This window comes from Lepidochelys olivacea (assembly GCF_965140295.1).
Source record: "Lepidochelys olivacea isolate rLepOli2 genome assembly, chromosome: 10".
NCBI lineage: Eukaryota > Metazoa > Chordata > Testudines > Cheloniidae > Lepidochelys > Lepidochelys olivacea.
The window spans coordinates 52,081,351-52,098,226 of record NC_140420.1 but is presented as its reverse complement, the minus strand read 5'-3'; the positions used below and the strand labels follow the sequence as shown (position 1 = coordinate 52,098,226).

Here is a 16,876-nt window from a genome sequence, read left to right as displayed (position 1 = left end):
AGTTGAGATTGGAGGTCATGTTTCATCTTGTAAAATATGCCAATTACTGAGGTTTTTAGGCACATCAATGACATCAGGGTGGATGTGCACATTTCTGGTAAGCAAAGAGAATGACAGCCAATGGGGATTAAACTACAGAGATTCTTGTCCGTTTCCCCACACCAGCTTCAACTTGTTTCCTTGCCCATAACCAGTTTTTCCAGGCATTGCAGGAACCCTGCATATTGTCATGTAGCATTCCTTGTTTTAGTGCACCAGAACTCACTTGAAAGAGCTGGACTCTTGTCTCACTTTGTTTGCGGTTATGAAATTAAGGTTTCCTTAGCAGATAAGCAATCGCACTCGAAGGCACTTTTTAATTAACTCAGCTGTAACAGATTCTGTGTGAAACAGAGTTTGCCTTTGGGAGCCAGATTGAACCCTGGCATATATGGGGGAAGTCACTGGAAGCTATGCCTGCATGCAGTAGGTTCAGTCCAGCTCGCTATTGCATAAGGGACATCAGGGATGGACTCAAGGAATGAGTGATAGGTTTACATGGTATTTAAATGCCAGACATTGCAGAACAGCTCTATTGTTTTAGTGCTCTTCCTTCTGGTGCAATGAGTATGAAGAGTGGGTAGCAACAGAGTGGGAATGGATTGCTATGGAAATAGGAGTCCTATGTTGCAGAACAAGGGCCAGATTCAGAGGTAAATCTAGGGAGCCTGTATTGGAACTTACCCTTTCTTCCAGATCCTCTCAACATGTATGTTGCTTAAACTTAAACTGACTTAGCGCTTGTCTACAGCAAAAAAAAATAAAAAATCTTATGTTTGAAAATGGAGAGCCCTCAAATTAGATGACATGCTGTCCAGGGCTTTGCAGTCACGGTGGACCAGCACAAGCGGTGCTTGGCAGTGTCTCCTAACACTGCCAATTGTGTTCAAATGTAAGATTCTATAACGTGGGCAAGGCCCCCAGAAGGCCTAGTGTGACTGACTTAAATCTGCTCAGGTTCAGGCCCATTTGTACACACAACCCTTACACATCACTTCCGAGTTTAGTCCACTGCTCAAGGGTGTCTGTAACTCTCAGTGAGCACTGGAGAAGATAGGAGCAGGGAAAGAAAAGCAACTAACAGCAGAGAGTAAGAAGTTGCAATATAAGGTAGATAGGGCCAGATTAAGGCATAGGCACTATTGGCTCGTGTTGAGAGCCCCAGCTCCTGGGGTCGTGCTATTACAGTAAAATTGTAGTTTTCCAAATAGAAAGTTTCTAGCCCTCATAGTTGTGAAGAAAACTTCAAAACATGACAAGTGTAATCAGTGTAGCGACAGCTGCAGCCAAACGATAGCTCAGGAGGAGTGAGCTGTCCCATGCATCTCAACGGGTGACCATCCACAAGTCACTGCTCCCTACCTATGATATGATATATACTATGATAGGAGAGGAATCTGGGTGTGGAAAAAGAGTGCAGTGATCCTGGACCACTCACCCTAAAACATACCTCATCTACCAGAGGAAGGAGGGGTGCTGTTACCATGTGAGAAAGGAGGCCCCTTGCTGCTGCCTCTGCCTCTCTGGGAGGAGAAGGGACCACTGCCTCCACCATTCCAGGTGCTGGAGGATGAGGCCAGGGGTTGTCCCTGTCATGGTGTCTTTAGGACCCCAGATTACTGTAGACCATCTGCCCTGTAGATCACCTCATGTTCTAATGTGCAACTTCTAGCTCCTGATCACGCACTCCCGCACACGGTGTAAGTAGTCCTGAGTGAGTGAGTGTAAGGAAATCTGACTTTGCCCTCGTGGCTGCATTACAAGAGAAGCTTGTAAGTAAAATATTATGATTAATAAAAATTACTTGAAACTATACCAATGCACAGCTTTGTAATGAGCTGAGCAACTCACCCCAAAACCAGGACTGCATGTTGGGGTTTTTCCATCTCCCTGCCCCCACCTTGTGACCTGCATGCATACAATTGTAGCAAGCATTGCTGTCATTGGGCCACCCAGGATAGGAGCTGGAAGATGAATGCTAGTGTTCTCTGCTTTAGAGAAGTGAATGGTTTCTTCGGTATAGGAGGAGGGACTGCAGTTCATGAGACTGAAAACAGTACTAACATATATCCATGGAAATATCTCCAACAAGTGTTTGTACTAATAGCTGATTAGTATTTGGATTATTCAGTCCTTTTACTAGGGTAGTGTGGTGTAAAATGAGACCCAAGAAGCCAAGTGGCAGTCACAAATGTGGTAACATTCAGAAGCTCAGTGATCGGCATTATCTAGAGAAACCTGTTAAGTGGTCATCTTGGGGAGCTGCCAAAAACAGCATTTAACTAAAAGCCTAACAATTGTGCTGGAAACTTTAGGGATATTCTAATGTCATCAAAGTTGCACGTTTCCCACTTGAGGTGAGAGTTCTTAGCACAGGCTTCTGTGCATCTTGCTGAACTGAAGTAAACATATGGCAACAATAAAACTAAAGATTGTTCAGCTTTAATTAGAGTGTTGTTCATTTATGACACGTAAGTCATAAATTGCAGTGGTACCCACTTCCCCTCCATGTAGATGCACCGTCCCCTCACACACATCCTACACTCAGTGCCAGGTTTACAATACCGCCAGTGTCACCATGGAGCTGTGCCCATGCTCAGAAGGAGCCCTGGCCTGTTCCGCTTGCACTGTGCCCTGAGACCTCACCAGCTCACAGGCTCCCCCCTGCTCACCACTTGCTCCTCTCGGCCTACCCGCTGGCTGGCTGAGGGCTCCTCTCCACCCCTTGACCCCACCTGCCAGCTTCTCTCTGCCTCCCAGCTGGACACCAATGCACCTCTGGCTCCTGGCAATCTCTGCTTCCCACCACCTGTGCGGCCCCACCTGTCTCCCTGGAGCTGCCTGGGACTGGTGCAGAAGCCTGGCCAGTCTTGGCCAGCTGTGGGGGCTTGGCTGGGCCCCTCCAGGCGAATGGGTCCTGAGAGAGCCTGACTAGGGCAGGCCCTGGCCTGGCTGATCGTGCCACTCCCGAGGGGCTGGAGCAAGTCCCCGTCCCGGGACCAGCGCTGGCTACACTGGTGGCTCAGCCTGGCAGACGCAGTTGCCTCCCAGAGGGCTGGTAAGTTGGGAAGCTGGGAAGGGGTTTCTGGAGGGCCAGGGGGTGGTGCTGGGCTGTGAGTGGGTAGGGAAGATCTCTGTGTGTTGGGGCACTAGGGAGTGGGGGTTCTGTGTGGGGTGCTGGGCAGTTGTGGTGGGGCTGTGGGCAGGGGGGCACTGGGCAGGGGTGGTGTGCAGGGCGTTGTGCATTTGTGGCAGGGTCTGGGAGGGTCTGGACTTAGCGGGTCCAGGGGAGCTCTGGCCGTAGGGAATTTGGGGGGTGTTGGGTGTGGGGGGAGGATTTGTGGTGCAGCTCTCGCGCTGGGCTGGGCGGATCAGGGCCACCCCTGCCATGCCATGCCCCTGGCTGGCCCCTCGCTCTGGGGACCAACACTCCCCTCTCCCACACTATGTTCCATTGTCCCCATGGGGGCCCATAAATATGTTTGGCGCCGGGCCCTCAAAAGGTTAATCCGGCCCTGCCTACACTAAAGTGCATTAATAGCCTTGCTAGGATTCTTCTTTAATACTCTGGTGGAACACCAGCTAACTTTCTGTATTCTAGCCAGCTGTCCATCTTAAAGTAGTAATTCTGTATGTTCAATTTATATCCAGTACTCCTGTATTAAGGAGGCAGAGGGCCAGCATACAAAGAGCACTGGGTCAATTGACTTTCAGCTTCTAATGAGGAGTTGCAGAAGAATTAAAACAGTCACTTAAACCGTGGCCAGACTGAACTGCTGACAAAGGGGACCTATAAAAAACACCTCTTTCTAGGGCTGGGGATGAAAACTGTCACTGATTAAATCAGCCCTGTAATTCCAGTTTTCTAGCTGAAGTTGAAATCATTTTTGTAGCTCACACTTCTAGTTCTTCTCTTATCTCTCTGACCTTTACCATGGAAAGAGAAGGGGTCAAGGAAAGGCAAACACATCAGCACTAATAGGAAATGGTTTTTGGATAGTAAGGCTTAATCTGTATAGCAGAGAGAAACACAAATTTGTTACTCAAATCAGTCTATCCCTAGCTTCAGACCTCAATGTTGTGTAAAACTGGCCATTCTTGGGACTCTTAGGGCTGGTTATGCAAAGTGTTGGGCAGTGCAGAAGCCCAGTAGGACTAGGGCCAGGAAAGTGACAGGGTATGTCTACATTGCAATTAGACACCCATGGAGGCCTGTGCCAGCTGACTTGGGCTGGCAGGGCTGCAGGGCTATTTAACTGTGGTGTAGATGTTCAGGCTCAGGCTGTAGCCTGAACTCTGGGACCCTCCCACCTCACAGGATCCTAGAGCCCAGGCTCCAACCTGAGCTTGAACATCTACATGCAATTAAACAGTCCCTGAGCCCAAGCCCAAGTCAGCTGGCATGGTCAGCTGCGGGTTTTTAATTGCATTGTAGACATCTCCTCTGTGTATGTAACAAAGGATATGTCTACACAGCTGATGTTGAAGTGCTGCCGTGGCTGTGATAAAACCACGTGGCTGTAATAAAACCACCTCCACAACGGGAACAGCTGCCAGCTGTGTAGCACTCTCTACACTGCCACTTTATAGAGCTTAAACTTGCATTGCTCAGGCGGGGTGTTTTTTCACACCCCTGAGAGAAGAAAGTTGCAGTGTAGAGAAGGCCAAAGGCACATGGTTTCTCAGCACATCTGTTCCCTTGGCCAGACCATGGCAGACATCTGTGCAGGGCCAAAAGAGGAAGGAAGGTACCAGGAATCTATCTCTGTCCTTCGGCTCCCCTGCACATGGGTGAGAACAATAGCTCCCTCTTAACATCATCTGCAGGGACCAGTCACCACAAAGAAGTGTGTCATTAAGTATTATTATGACCACTTTACTGATGGGGAGCTCTCTGAGGTGCAGTAACTTGCCAAAGGTCGCAGAGCAGACCAGAGGCAGAGCTGGGAGTGGAACATAGGTCCCAGTCCCAGTCCAGTATGTGATCCATTCAGCCAAACTGGTTCCTACACAAAGAGGCACGTTCTGCTCTCACACCGTACACCATTCTTAATGGTGTCGAACAGTACACAGTTGAGCTACACTTTTATATGAGAACAGTGCAGATAGTGGAACAGTTTCGCCTTTAAGGGCACTGTGTAAAATACAGCAGGTTCCATTTGTATCCAAGACAAGTACTTAGTTCTGTCAGGTTCTCGGTTTGTTCTGGAAAGTAACGCTTTGTCAAATGCAATGGTATCCTGTGATACAGCCCTGGGCTCTAATGTCACGAGTGGTGTAGCAACGTCAGCGTTCAGTCCCATCCAGTGTTCATTTAACAAACAGTGATTTTGGTCACTAATAGCAGCCCTAGCTCTAGCATTGCTCAAGAATCTCATGGGTTTTTCCCTTGCCCCTATAACTGCGTGCTCATCTCCATCACCACGAGTGGGTATAATGCCACTGTTTTCCTTTCACTTGCTTCTGTCTTCATTTTAGTGTCTGACATCGCATAGTGAAAGGCGTGACGGGTGACGGAGGTGGAGAGAGATGACTTCCAGCACACAGAAGACATGCTTTACTGTTTTGATGCATCCGATGAAGTGAGCTGTAGCTCACGAAAGCTTATGCTCAAATAAATTGGTTAGCCTCTAAGGTGCCACAAGTACTCCTTTTCTTTTTGCGAATACAGACTAACACGGCTGCTACTCTGTTTTGATGTGGGTCACATAGATACAGTGTTGTTTTCCATACCACCCAGTAAGCAGTGTTCTAACCAGGTTTTACTGCAGTTGCATTCAAATTAAATTTCATCACAAATTAAAGTTTCTATTCCAATATTCTATTCTAATCCCAGTCTTTAAAATTGGTTTTACAATGCCGTCTTTACTCTAAAATAAAAAGTCATTAGATTAATAACATTTTAAAAATATCTTTAGCTTGGAAATTCTCCTCCAGTATGTGTTAGGGATTGGACTGGAGAATAAGAGGTGTTGTCCACAGCCCTACAGGGAGACTTGTAAACGATATGGAGACAGCACCTTCGGCGAACCTCTGCAGTTCCATGGGATAACTTCATGCTGCTGCAGTTCTTGACATTTTGCAGGTTAACACAGATCCCTCTAGCTGGCACTTGTTAGTATTGCTAAGCAATCCTTCCTGGTGCTGAACATTGACATCTAAGTAGGAGGTTTCTAGATAATGGGCCCAGGTCAATCCTGGTATAACTACACTGATTCCAGTGTGGTGTTGCCAGGTTGAATTTGGCCTGTTCTCCTTAAAAGTACAAAATACAGAATTAAATTTCAGCGTATGAATTAAAATCACTACTTACCAATGTAAGACCACTTAGATCCTGTTTAAAAAAAAAACAAATACAGCTGTGAATATGTGAAATTGAGGTTATTCTATATAGTGTCAAAAAAGCAAACTGAGATTTTAAAACTCAGCTGGTGAATTTTACAGTACTTAACTGTCTTCTGATTTCAGCTGTCTAGTACAAGCAGGCCAGGTTTCACAGATTATTAAAGACTCAACTCATGTACTGTCAGTCACAATGCTCCCTGTGCTCCTGCCCACAGAGCTAGAGAATCTGTTAGTTATTTGAGTCCTTGGCAAAGGCAGTGTTTCTTAGTGGATAGACCCTTTGTCGGGTGCTCATGAGACCTGGGTTCTATTCCCAGCTCTGCCACTGGCCTCCTGGGGGACCTTGGGCAAGTCACTGTCCCCCTTCTGTGCCTCAGTTTCCCTAACTGTAAACTGGAGATAATGATGCTGCCCTCTATTGTAAAGCACTTTGAGAGCTACAGTTGAAAAGTGCTAAATAGGGGCTAGGATGGATGGATGGATTGATTTTATTAATTACCTCTCTAGAGCGAAATTTGTTTGAATGGCAAGAGACAACACATAAAAATCAGCTCTTCTCTCTGGCTGGTACAATGTGAAGCATAAATGGGCAGGCATGTGGTTGTCATTTAAGGTCACATGCATAGTTCAGATGGTTGAAGCACACCTGCAGCAAGCAAAAGGTTGATTGTCAACTGCCAAAGTGAGAGATAAAAGGAAGTCCTTTCTGCAGAATCATTCTGGGTATTCACCATGTGATGCTTGTAGGAAATGGCTGTGGTTTGTTAGGAGACAGTGTAAAGGCCTCTTCCTGTGAAGTGTGAGACCATGACTTGGTGGCTACCGTTTGCTTATTTGTTAAAATAGTAAATAGGATAAATTAATTCTTTACATTGGGGACTGAATTTGGGCCAATATCTTTGCAGGTCACTGGAAGGTCAAGAAGTGTCATCTCTGTAAGAAGCACAGCAATATTTTAAATAGTTGTTGGCTTTTGTTAGCCTGTCAACCTAAGTATCAGAATACACAAACAAAGACAAGGTTCAGAAATAAAATTGGGGAGCATAAATAACTAGCCAGGATTGATTAAAATCTTGAATGTGGTCCATAGTTTGTCAATTTACACAGCTACAGATCACACCAAATATAGTTTTGATATTACTTGCAGCACTGTACTGTAGGTATTCAGATCTGATAGGCACACTCAAAACAAACTGTCACATTTCTTGTTAATGAAATCTCTCTTGCTTCTTCTCAAAGCGGAGGTGACTGGTTAGAGTAAAATTCCATTTAGTCATTCTAGTGTGGGGTGGAAATGTTTCGCACTAAGGAACTGTTCAAATGCTTTTGTTTTTTGTATGGGGATCTATTCATATTTTTAAAACTTCAAGCTTTTCCATGGAGTTAGAGCACTTGTCCTCATGAAGGACTGACGTACCTGAAGTAGAATTGGTTCCAAGCTTATGCAAATCTTAAGTAGCCCAAACTTTGGGATATTTAGATCTGTGTTTTCATTTGGAAAAGGAACCTAACTTATGAGAGTCTGACAACTAGCGTGTATGTACATAATAAGTGATTCTTGTCTGACTTTCCAGTGTCCTGAAGTGCAGTTACCTGCATAGCCCTGCACATATACACAGTTTAAATCATCAAGATGAACTAGTAGGGCTCTGCAAAGTAGAGGTACTTAGCTCTTGTGTCCTGATTAGGGGTGGGATTTTCAAAGCAAGGTAAGGTTAGGCCTCAAATTCTGTTTCAGTGGTTGTTATGGGGCCCTGGTTCCCTTGTGCTGCAATTTTCAAAGGAGATGCAAACTTCCGCACTGCAAGTAGTAGCTGAGGTAGCAGAATTAATGCACTCTTTCGGACTTTTATTTCAGGCACCTTGTTCTCTCCTCCCCCATCTGTTAAAAATAACATATACCCTGTGAGGGGCCACATACTAGCCAGATACAAGTCTGATAAGACTAGTAAAACTGCTAAACAGGCATTAGAAATCCCACAAGGTTTGATTGGCTTAACTCCAGCAGCTACTTTACACTAGCACGCCCATTGGCGGAGCTAGCCTGGGGTTGGGGGATTTTTCCTTAAACTGTCAGTGCAGTCACAGCTGCAATGCTTACTACGCAGAAATACCAGGTGTTAACTGTCCCATTTCCCTCTGTGGCTGCATCTATAGTGGGAAAATTGACCTCTATAGAGCTAGCTGAAAGATCTTCAGTGGGACCATTTTTCCTCAGAAAGTGCAGTGTGTCAAAATCTAAATGCTTTATGAAATTTTGCTTTGGAACAAAAAGGGATGGAGGGAGAGTTCCAATAATGTCATGAAGTTCCATTCTGGAATGAAAAGTTCTGATTTTTTAAAAACTTTTCTTTGATTTTTTTTTTTTGTATTTTATGTATTATAAAATTTAAAAAGTCAAAATGAAACATTTTGATTGACTGAAATTGAATTTTTTTTCTGATTTTTTTGTGAGGAGAACTTTGAAATGTTCAGGTTTAATTCCAAATCAGAATGAAAACAAATTTCAAAATCTCAAAATCCTGCTGACTTGAAGGTATAAATTGTCTCCAAATCTGAAATAGTTGTGGGTGAGGACAAAGTCTTGTGTGGACTGGTCCAGGCTGAGGTTGATGTAGAAGCTCTCTACATGAACATTCCACACAAAGATGGACTACAAGCCATCAGGAATAGCATCCCCGATACCATCACTGCAAACCTGGTGGCTGAACTTTGTGACTTTGTCCTCACCCACAACTATTTCAGAATTGGAGACAATTTATACCTTCAAGTCAGTGGGACTGCTATGGGTACCCGCATGGCCCCACAGTATGCCAACATTTTTATGGCTGACTTAGAACAACGCTTCCTCAGCTCTTGTCCCCTTACATCCCTACTCTATTTGCACTACATTGATGACATCTTCATCATCTGGACCCTGGGAAGGAGGCCCTGAGGAATTCCACCAAGATTTCAACAATTTCCACCCCACCATCAACCTCAGCCTGGACCAGTCCACACAAGAGGTCCACTTCCTAGACACTACAGTGCTAATAAGCGATGGTCACATATACACCATCCTATACCGGAAACCTACTGACCGCTATTCCTACCTACATGCCTCCAGCCTTCATCCAGATCACATCGCACGATCCATTGTCTACAGCCAAACTCTAAGATTACAACCACATTTGCTCCAACCCCTCAGACAGAGACAAACACCTAGAGGATCTCTATCAAGCATTCTTAAAACTACAATACACAGCTGTTGAAGTGAAGAAACAGATTGACAGAGCCAGAAGGGTACTCAGAAGTCACCTACTACAAGACAGACCCAACAAAGAAAGTAACAGAATGCCACCAACCATCACCTACAGCCCCCAACTAAAACCTCTCCAACACATCATCAAGGATCTACAACCTATCCTAAAGAACGATCCCTCACTCTCCCAGACCCTGGGGGAAAGGCCAGTTCTTGCTTACAGACGGACCCCCAGCCTGAAGCAAATACTCACCAGCAACTACACACCACACAACAAAAACACCAACCCAGGAACCTATTCTTGCAACAAACCCCGGTGCCAACTCTGTCTACATATATATTCAAGGGACACCATCATAGGACCTAACCACTTCAGCCACACCATCAGGGGCTCGTTCACCTGCACATCTGCCAATGTGATACATGCCATCATGTGCCAGAAATGCCCCTCTGCCATGCACATTGGCCAAACCAGACAGTCTCTATGCAAAAGAATAAATGGACACAAATCTGACATCAGGAATCATAACATTCAAAAATCAGTAGGAGAACACTTCAATCTCCCTGGTCACTTATTAACAGACCTAAAAGTGGCAATTTTTCAACAAAAAAACTTCAAAAACAGACTCCAATGTGAAACAGCAGAGGTGGAATTAATTTACAAACTGAACACCATCACATTAGGCCTGAATAAAGACTGGGAGAGGTTGGGTCATTACAAAACCTAAACCTAATTTTCCCCTACTGTTACTCACACCTTCTTGTCAACTGTCTGAAATGGGCCACTCTCGTTATCACTTCAAAAGTTATTTTTCCTCCCTTGGTATCCTGCTGTTAATTGAATTGTCTTGTTAGACTGACCTCACACTTGGTAAGGCAGCTCACATCTTTTCATGTATTTATACCTGCTCCTGTATTTTCCACTCCATGCATCTGATGAAGTGGGTTCTAGCCCATGAAAGCTTATGCCCAAATAAATTTGTTAGTCTCTAAGGTGCCACAAGGACTCCTGGTTGTTTTTGTTGATACAGACTAACACGGCTACCACTCTGAAACCTGTCTAAATCTCAAAGACTCCATGAACACAGAGGTCCTGAGGAGTCCTCTCTCCCCCAGATCCCTGCTGCAGTTCTCCCTTATTTCCTATATAACTGCACTGGATTTTTTTCTTAATAGATGAGAATTAACTGTGGCCAAAAGCCAAGAGGGGAGGGCTGATCACCATCTTTTTAAAAACAAAAAAATCAAGTCTAGTATGTAAGAAAGGTGGCATTTCACAGTGACTTGAGCCATGTTTTTCCTCCTTAAAACTAAAGGGATGAGTATACGGTGCTCCGACTAACTTAGGGTGGGTCCCTTTTCTGCCTCTCTCCCTGAGGAGCAGAGAGATCACAGACTGAGCAGTACTGAGTGTGGAATGAGTCCATAACACAAACTCACACGCTCTTCCCCAGGAACGTACCTGCCCTGAGAAATTTCCTAACGCTTAGTCCAAGTAATCTGCCAGAACAACACTAATTAACATACTAGGGAAACCAATAATCTCTCCATTTTACTGCCCATGTTAGACATGCCAGATTAGGAATGCCAATAAAATAAAAACCTGAAAGCCTTTACCATTTAACGGTGCTTGCACTGAGAGCTGTGTCTTTTGGAAGAGAATAAGCACTGCAGCAGCTGTGACTATTCTGAAGCTCTTGGCTGGCATCTCAATGAAAGATTTGTATTCTCCCAACAGGCTTTTTTTCACTCCCTGAAGAAACTCCCTTGCAGATAGCTGGCTAACAGTAACTTGCACACAGAGCTGCTGCCAATGAGTTATTACCTCTCTCTCTCTTTTGGTCTGGTTTTTACAGAGCTCCTCCTCAGACTCAGCCCAAAACAAACAATGTCATCAGAGACCTGCCTTCCAGGTCACTGCATCTTCATGAAACTGATCATTTCCTTGATAACCCCTACTCAGCTGTGCTGCAGAAGTGTTAGACCTTGGCACTTAGCTGGAGAATTGAGACGTGGAGCTTCAGAAGCCTTCAGAAGAGATGTAAATGCCTAACAAATGGAGATTGCTTCATGGGGTATTTATCCTTTGCTTTGCCAGTTCTAGCCCAGGGGCCCTCCCTCAGTTCCCACATCCAAACCACCATGATTTGGTTGAGGGGATGTGGATCCAGGTATAAAAGACCCCAGAGGCTGAGCTGAGGGAAAGGACTGTGGGTCAGACTCTTAATAATTCAGGGGAAATTTGGAAAATTCCTGTCACAAACTGTCCAGGCTGTGAGAAGGGGATTTTCCCATTGAAGCCACTGGGAACTGACAGCAGAGATGAGATAGGACAGATTGAAAGTCATCAGGATACAGCCCGAAGGCTACATCCAATATATGTATGAATGAGGGGGGTAGCGTGTGTGGGAGGGAGGAGAGGTAAGAGGGCATGTCCCTGAGGAAGGGGGTGAAGAATATTGCCCTGAGGAAGACAGGCTGCATGTGGGGAGTGCACATCATTCTCTCACAGGGGTCCCAGGCTACAGTTGTGGAAGAGCTGTTTTAGCTCTAAGGTTGTGGGTGTTTATAACAAGTATTAACTACTGATTGCAAGTAGTTATTGACTATTAAGCATAAATGGGTATTTATTTTCCAAACTATTCATCATTGTTAGCATTCTTATTGATTATTAGCATTTGATAGTACTACTTAGCATAATTAATCACTCTGTTAAAGGGATAGTGACTGTGGGGCTGTGGAGAGACTGGCTCACTTCAAAACCTTCCGGCCCCTAACTAGGGCCCTGAGAAGAGCTGGCCCAGTTTTTGCACTGTTGGAGATGTTGATCAGGGTCTCTCAAGGTGTGCTGGTCTGGCGGCTCTTCTCCCTGTGTACACACATTGCCAGCCAGCCGGCTGGCCTCCCCACTTTCAGCAGTGTGTAGGAGACAGCCTCATGGCCCAGCTCTTCCCATGGCCTCCAGTAGAGTTGGGCAGGGCTTGACATGAGCCCATCTCCAAACATTCCACTGCCCCCTCTCATGGTTCTTTGCAGTATCTTGTAAGCCTCTATTATGATCATTGATTATATTTTTGTAGGCTGGGCTGGAGGTAGTCAGAAGGGGATGGGGCTTGAGCTATAGTGATCATGTTTTTAATGCTCTGTTTGTTTTGCTGGTTGGCTGCTGATTATTATTAGTAATCTTATTTATTATGGCCAAAGGCCAACCGAGAACAGGGCCCCGGTTGTGCTAGGTGCTGTACCAACATAGAGTTTACACAGTCTGTGCCCTGAAGAGCTTACAATCTAAATGGACAAGTGAGACACAGGGTGGGGAAGGGGTCTCACGCACAAATAGAGTGAACAGTCTGATGGAGACACATGACACGTTAGTGCCATGATTTTGGGTGGAGGGTCATTTAAGAAGGGATCAGCTAAATTCAAAGGGAAGGGAAGGGCAGTAATGGGGACAGGGCAGAGGAAAAAAGGATGAGAGAGGAAGGTATGCAGTGAACCTGAGGTGAAGTGACTGTGTGGGAGGATGACAGAGTGGGATGGAGCAAATTGGCACCAGGCACAGAAAGTCCAGTCGAGTCTGTAGGAATTTCTGACCATGGGTGTGAAGGTCCCTGCTTTGGTTGCATCTGCTCTTACTGGCTGGAATTTCAGCTGGTTCCTCTCTGATGTTTTTACCCTGGGGCACATGGCAGGGTTGGTGTCACCTTTGAACCCATGTATTTCGAATGAGGATACAGTTTAGGATTTTGTTGTGAGTGTAGGTTTGTTGGGGGTTGCACGAATGGACTAAATGAGAGTGGACTGAAATGGCACAAAGGGGAAGCTGGGAGACAAGAGCATTTCAGGTGCTTTTTTTTATTCTTGAGCATCAGATGAGAGAAACAGGCAGGTAGCTGAGAGAGAGCAATCTCCCCTGACTAAAATTCAGCAGAATTTCCTTGAAAGGTTTATTGCAAAGCACACATTAGGTATCTACATCCGACTGGCATGCACCATTTTTCCCACCTGAACTTGGATATCTGTCCCCAAAATCAAATATCTTCTAAACCAAGATTTTCATTCATCAATTTCTCTGACTGCCTGAAATGTTCTGACAAGTATCTAAAGTGGAACACTGAGCGGCTCTGGGTTTTTTGTTTTTTTTTAATGTCAGGTCATTGGAGAGGCCAATGGCTAAAATCCATGTATGTAGAATAGGATATCTGTTAAGTGACTGCATCTTCTGTGTACTATTATCCCAATATCTGCTGAAAGAGAGAGCATATTTATGTGTAACAAACTTATCGAAGCAAAAAAGTAGTAAATTTTATAGGTAACTGAGTAACTAGCACATACTTAGCTACTTAGCAAGATGCAACATATCCATACTGGAGCATGTGATAACCATTTAGCTCTTGTGTAGTTGTAGTAGAGTTTAGCATTTGTTAAGTGCATTCATAGCATGATATAATCACAAAAGGAAACGTGCATTAACTGCAGGTTGTGTTCCCCTTTAATTTTCTTTATGTATAATCTCATGGCCACTTATCCTACCAGTCTTCTTACTATAGCAGTGCAAATGTTTTAGATAATGATGTGTCCAACTTTTTTTTATCGTTCCCGTTTATACATACAAATATTAAAGGATTATGACTTTCTAGGCACAAATGGTCTCAGAAGGATCTAGCTACAAATAACTGTACTCATGGCAGTACATCTTTTACCCTTTGAAATATGTTTTAATACTGAAGTTTACTTAAATTTTTTAAATGTCATTTCTGCAAAGTGAAGTGTTTAATTTGTTTCAGGGCTCTTCAGGTTCAAGGTGTTTTACCAGTGTAAATTCCAGTGTAACTTGGAGAAGTCATGGCTGCCCTGCACACTGGAATCTTTTTTTCTGGTTTAAGCATTACAGAGGTAATGAGCAGATGCCTGCCAATGACAGGAGACGCAGCCTTGCTGTCATTCCTTTGAAGAGCCTTGGGAAAGCATGAGCCAGGCTCTTTGGATGAGAACTAAAGTGCTGGGATGGAATGTTGTCTCTGAACTGCTACGGGGAGAAACAAGGCATAAAGAAATGGTAATAGATATGACACAGCAGAGCCTGAGTTTTCTACCTGCTAAACAGAACTACCTTAGTGCAATGGTAAAACCGAGATTATAATCCCATAATAAGGATATTTAAAGTTGAGGTTCCCATAGAAATTCTAAACTCCGTCTTTTTGCACACATGCCTTGCCTTGCAATAGGTTATTTCATTTCATGCCCCATTTCATTAGGGAAGGGAGTGTTGTCTAGCAGTTGGAGCAAGGGACTCTTGGTCAGGAGTTGTAGGATCTGTTCTTATCTCTGTCACTGTTAATTTAGGCAAGACATCTTACATCTTTTTACCTCTCTTTCCACAGCTATAAAGTGGGGATAATGTTTGCTTGTAGAGAGTAAGGTGTTGAGGCTTAATATAACATAACTTCATATCTGCAGCGCTTTTCATCTGAAGATATCGTAGCATTACTGAGCCACATTCTGAGGCCCTTACTCCTGTTGAGTAGCTTCAAAGGGGCTAATTAAGAACTAAGAATCTGGCAATAGGTTTGTAACTTTCGGAGTAGCACCTGATACCCTTGCATGTGTTAACATACATTATGTGGAAAAATACAAAAATATCATTCTGCCCAGATCTCCATGCTGCCTACCCCTCTACCCAAGCATCTTTTATGGCTATGGCTTTTTTTGTCCTTTACTCACACCAGTTATGTGCTACTTTTCATATGACCCCGTATTGTTTATCCAGGCTTCCTATTTAATATGCTGAAAAACGTCCTCCTGTACTTAAAAAAAAGAAAAGAAAAAAAAGCCATCTTTTGTGTAAAGGTTTCCACTTCTAAAGGTGGTATTCAGTGTTGTGTCTTGTACTGCATTGTACATTGTATTTTAATATTGTTAAGTCTTCAAGGCAAGATCCCCACGTATTTACTATATAGCAGGGTGTTACTAGAGTGCTATATAAATTTAAATGTGAACATGAGATGGCATAGCTTGAACTTTCCAGACTCTCACATTAGACCATAAATTGCTGTTGGTTCACTGAAGACAAGGGGAGACTTAAGTACAACTCAGTGGCAGGATCTGGTCCCATTATAATGATATGCCCATAAAATTCAGATCAGATGTTGGAGGTTCGGATCCAAATTCATCCATGGCCCCTCCCTGCCAACTCCCAGCTGAAATCTGAGAAAGTTCTACTTTGGTTCTGGCTTGGGTAGAAGTTAAGCTGAAAATTGACAGTTGCCCAATGGCAAAGTGCATTCTAGAGAGAACAAAAATGGTAAGACCTGCTAGGTATTGTGTAGCATACAGAAAAGTAACTGTGGGGGAAGTATTTTTCTCTAGTTGTATGTGCAGACGGAAGAGCAGAGCAGCTTTCTATCACATACAGCCTTGAAAGCCCAAGTGCTTCTCAAAATTCCTCCTTGGATGGATGCCACACAATTACAACTGAAAAATGGCACTGGGGAGGTGTGGTTTGTGGAAATGCAGGAGGAGTTGTGGGAGAGCCTGGAAACAACGTTCTTTTTCTGCAGAAAAGACTGCACATCACTGCAGTAACTTGCCATTACCTTACCAGCCATACACACCTTCGTGTATGATATCAAGCGCTTGATGGACTTGGGTGGAAATAAGTGGGAGAAGAGTGTATGATTTGAGGCCCAGACGCTCACAGCAATTTCAGATTGCAGGGCTCAGAAATATTCTCTGCATCTTTATGCCCATCTTGACCCGTAGGCCCCTGTTATGGAGCATGGTGTTAGAGTGTCCCCAAACAAGTCATCTGTGGATTATGTCGCTCCCATAGCCACAACCCCTGTAGTTTGCCACATCTTGGTTTTCTCATGGAACAGATGTTATGCTGCTATTTACTATGAATGACTTACTGTATCTTGTGGATTTTCTTCATATTTAGCTCCTTAAATGCTTTTCTTGGAAAGTTGTCACATGGTCCCAAGTAAGTAATAATCAGATGAAAGGTTATCTCTATGTGTGAGGAATCCATTCTAGCAAGGAATTAAATTGGGGATCTGGATATTAAAATGGTCTCCAAAATGCCTGATCATTGGTCAATGAGGTAATTTCATTAGTTTATAAGAACATTAGGCTTTGGATAGTGTTATTCATATGACCCCTTGACAGCAACTGACCCACTTTGGAGCTCTCTTTTTGGCCCGGTCTGCAGTTCCATGGTAGCCAGCCCACTCGAAAGCCTGAAGAAATAAG

General features: G+C 44.2%; 2 protein-coding genes across 2 annotated transcripts in view; one reads left to right on the top strand and one right to left on the bottom strand.

Annotated features, from left to right (window-relative positions):
• The window catches only part of CA12 (carbonic anhydrase 12), a gene marked incomplete at its 5' end in the record, with an annotated part of 45,257 nt that extends 33,924 nt beyond the window's left edge, over positions 1-11,333 (bottom strand). The window contains 2 exons of the mRNA XM_084640725.1: positions 6,353-6,373; positions 11,243-11,333. Coding sequence (XP_084496851.1) covers positions 6,353-6,373; positions 11,243-11,333 — 112 coding nt within the window. The remainder of the gene's footprint in view (positions 1-6,352; positions 6,374-11,242) is intronic.
• The window catches only part of APH1B (aph-1 homolog B, gamma-secretase subunit), a 113,052-nt gene that overhangs the window by 68,476 nt on the left and 27,700 nt on the right, over positions 1-16,876 (top strand). The window lies entirely within an intron of this gene.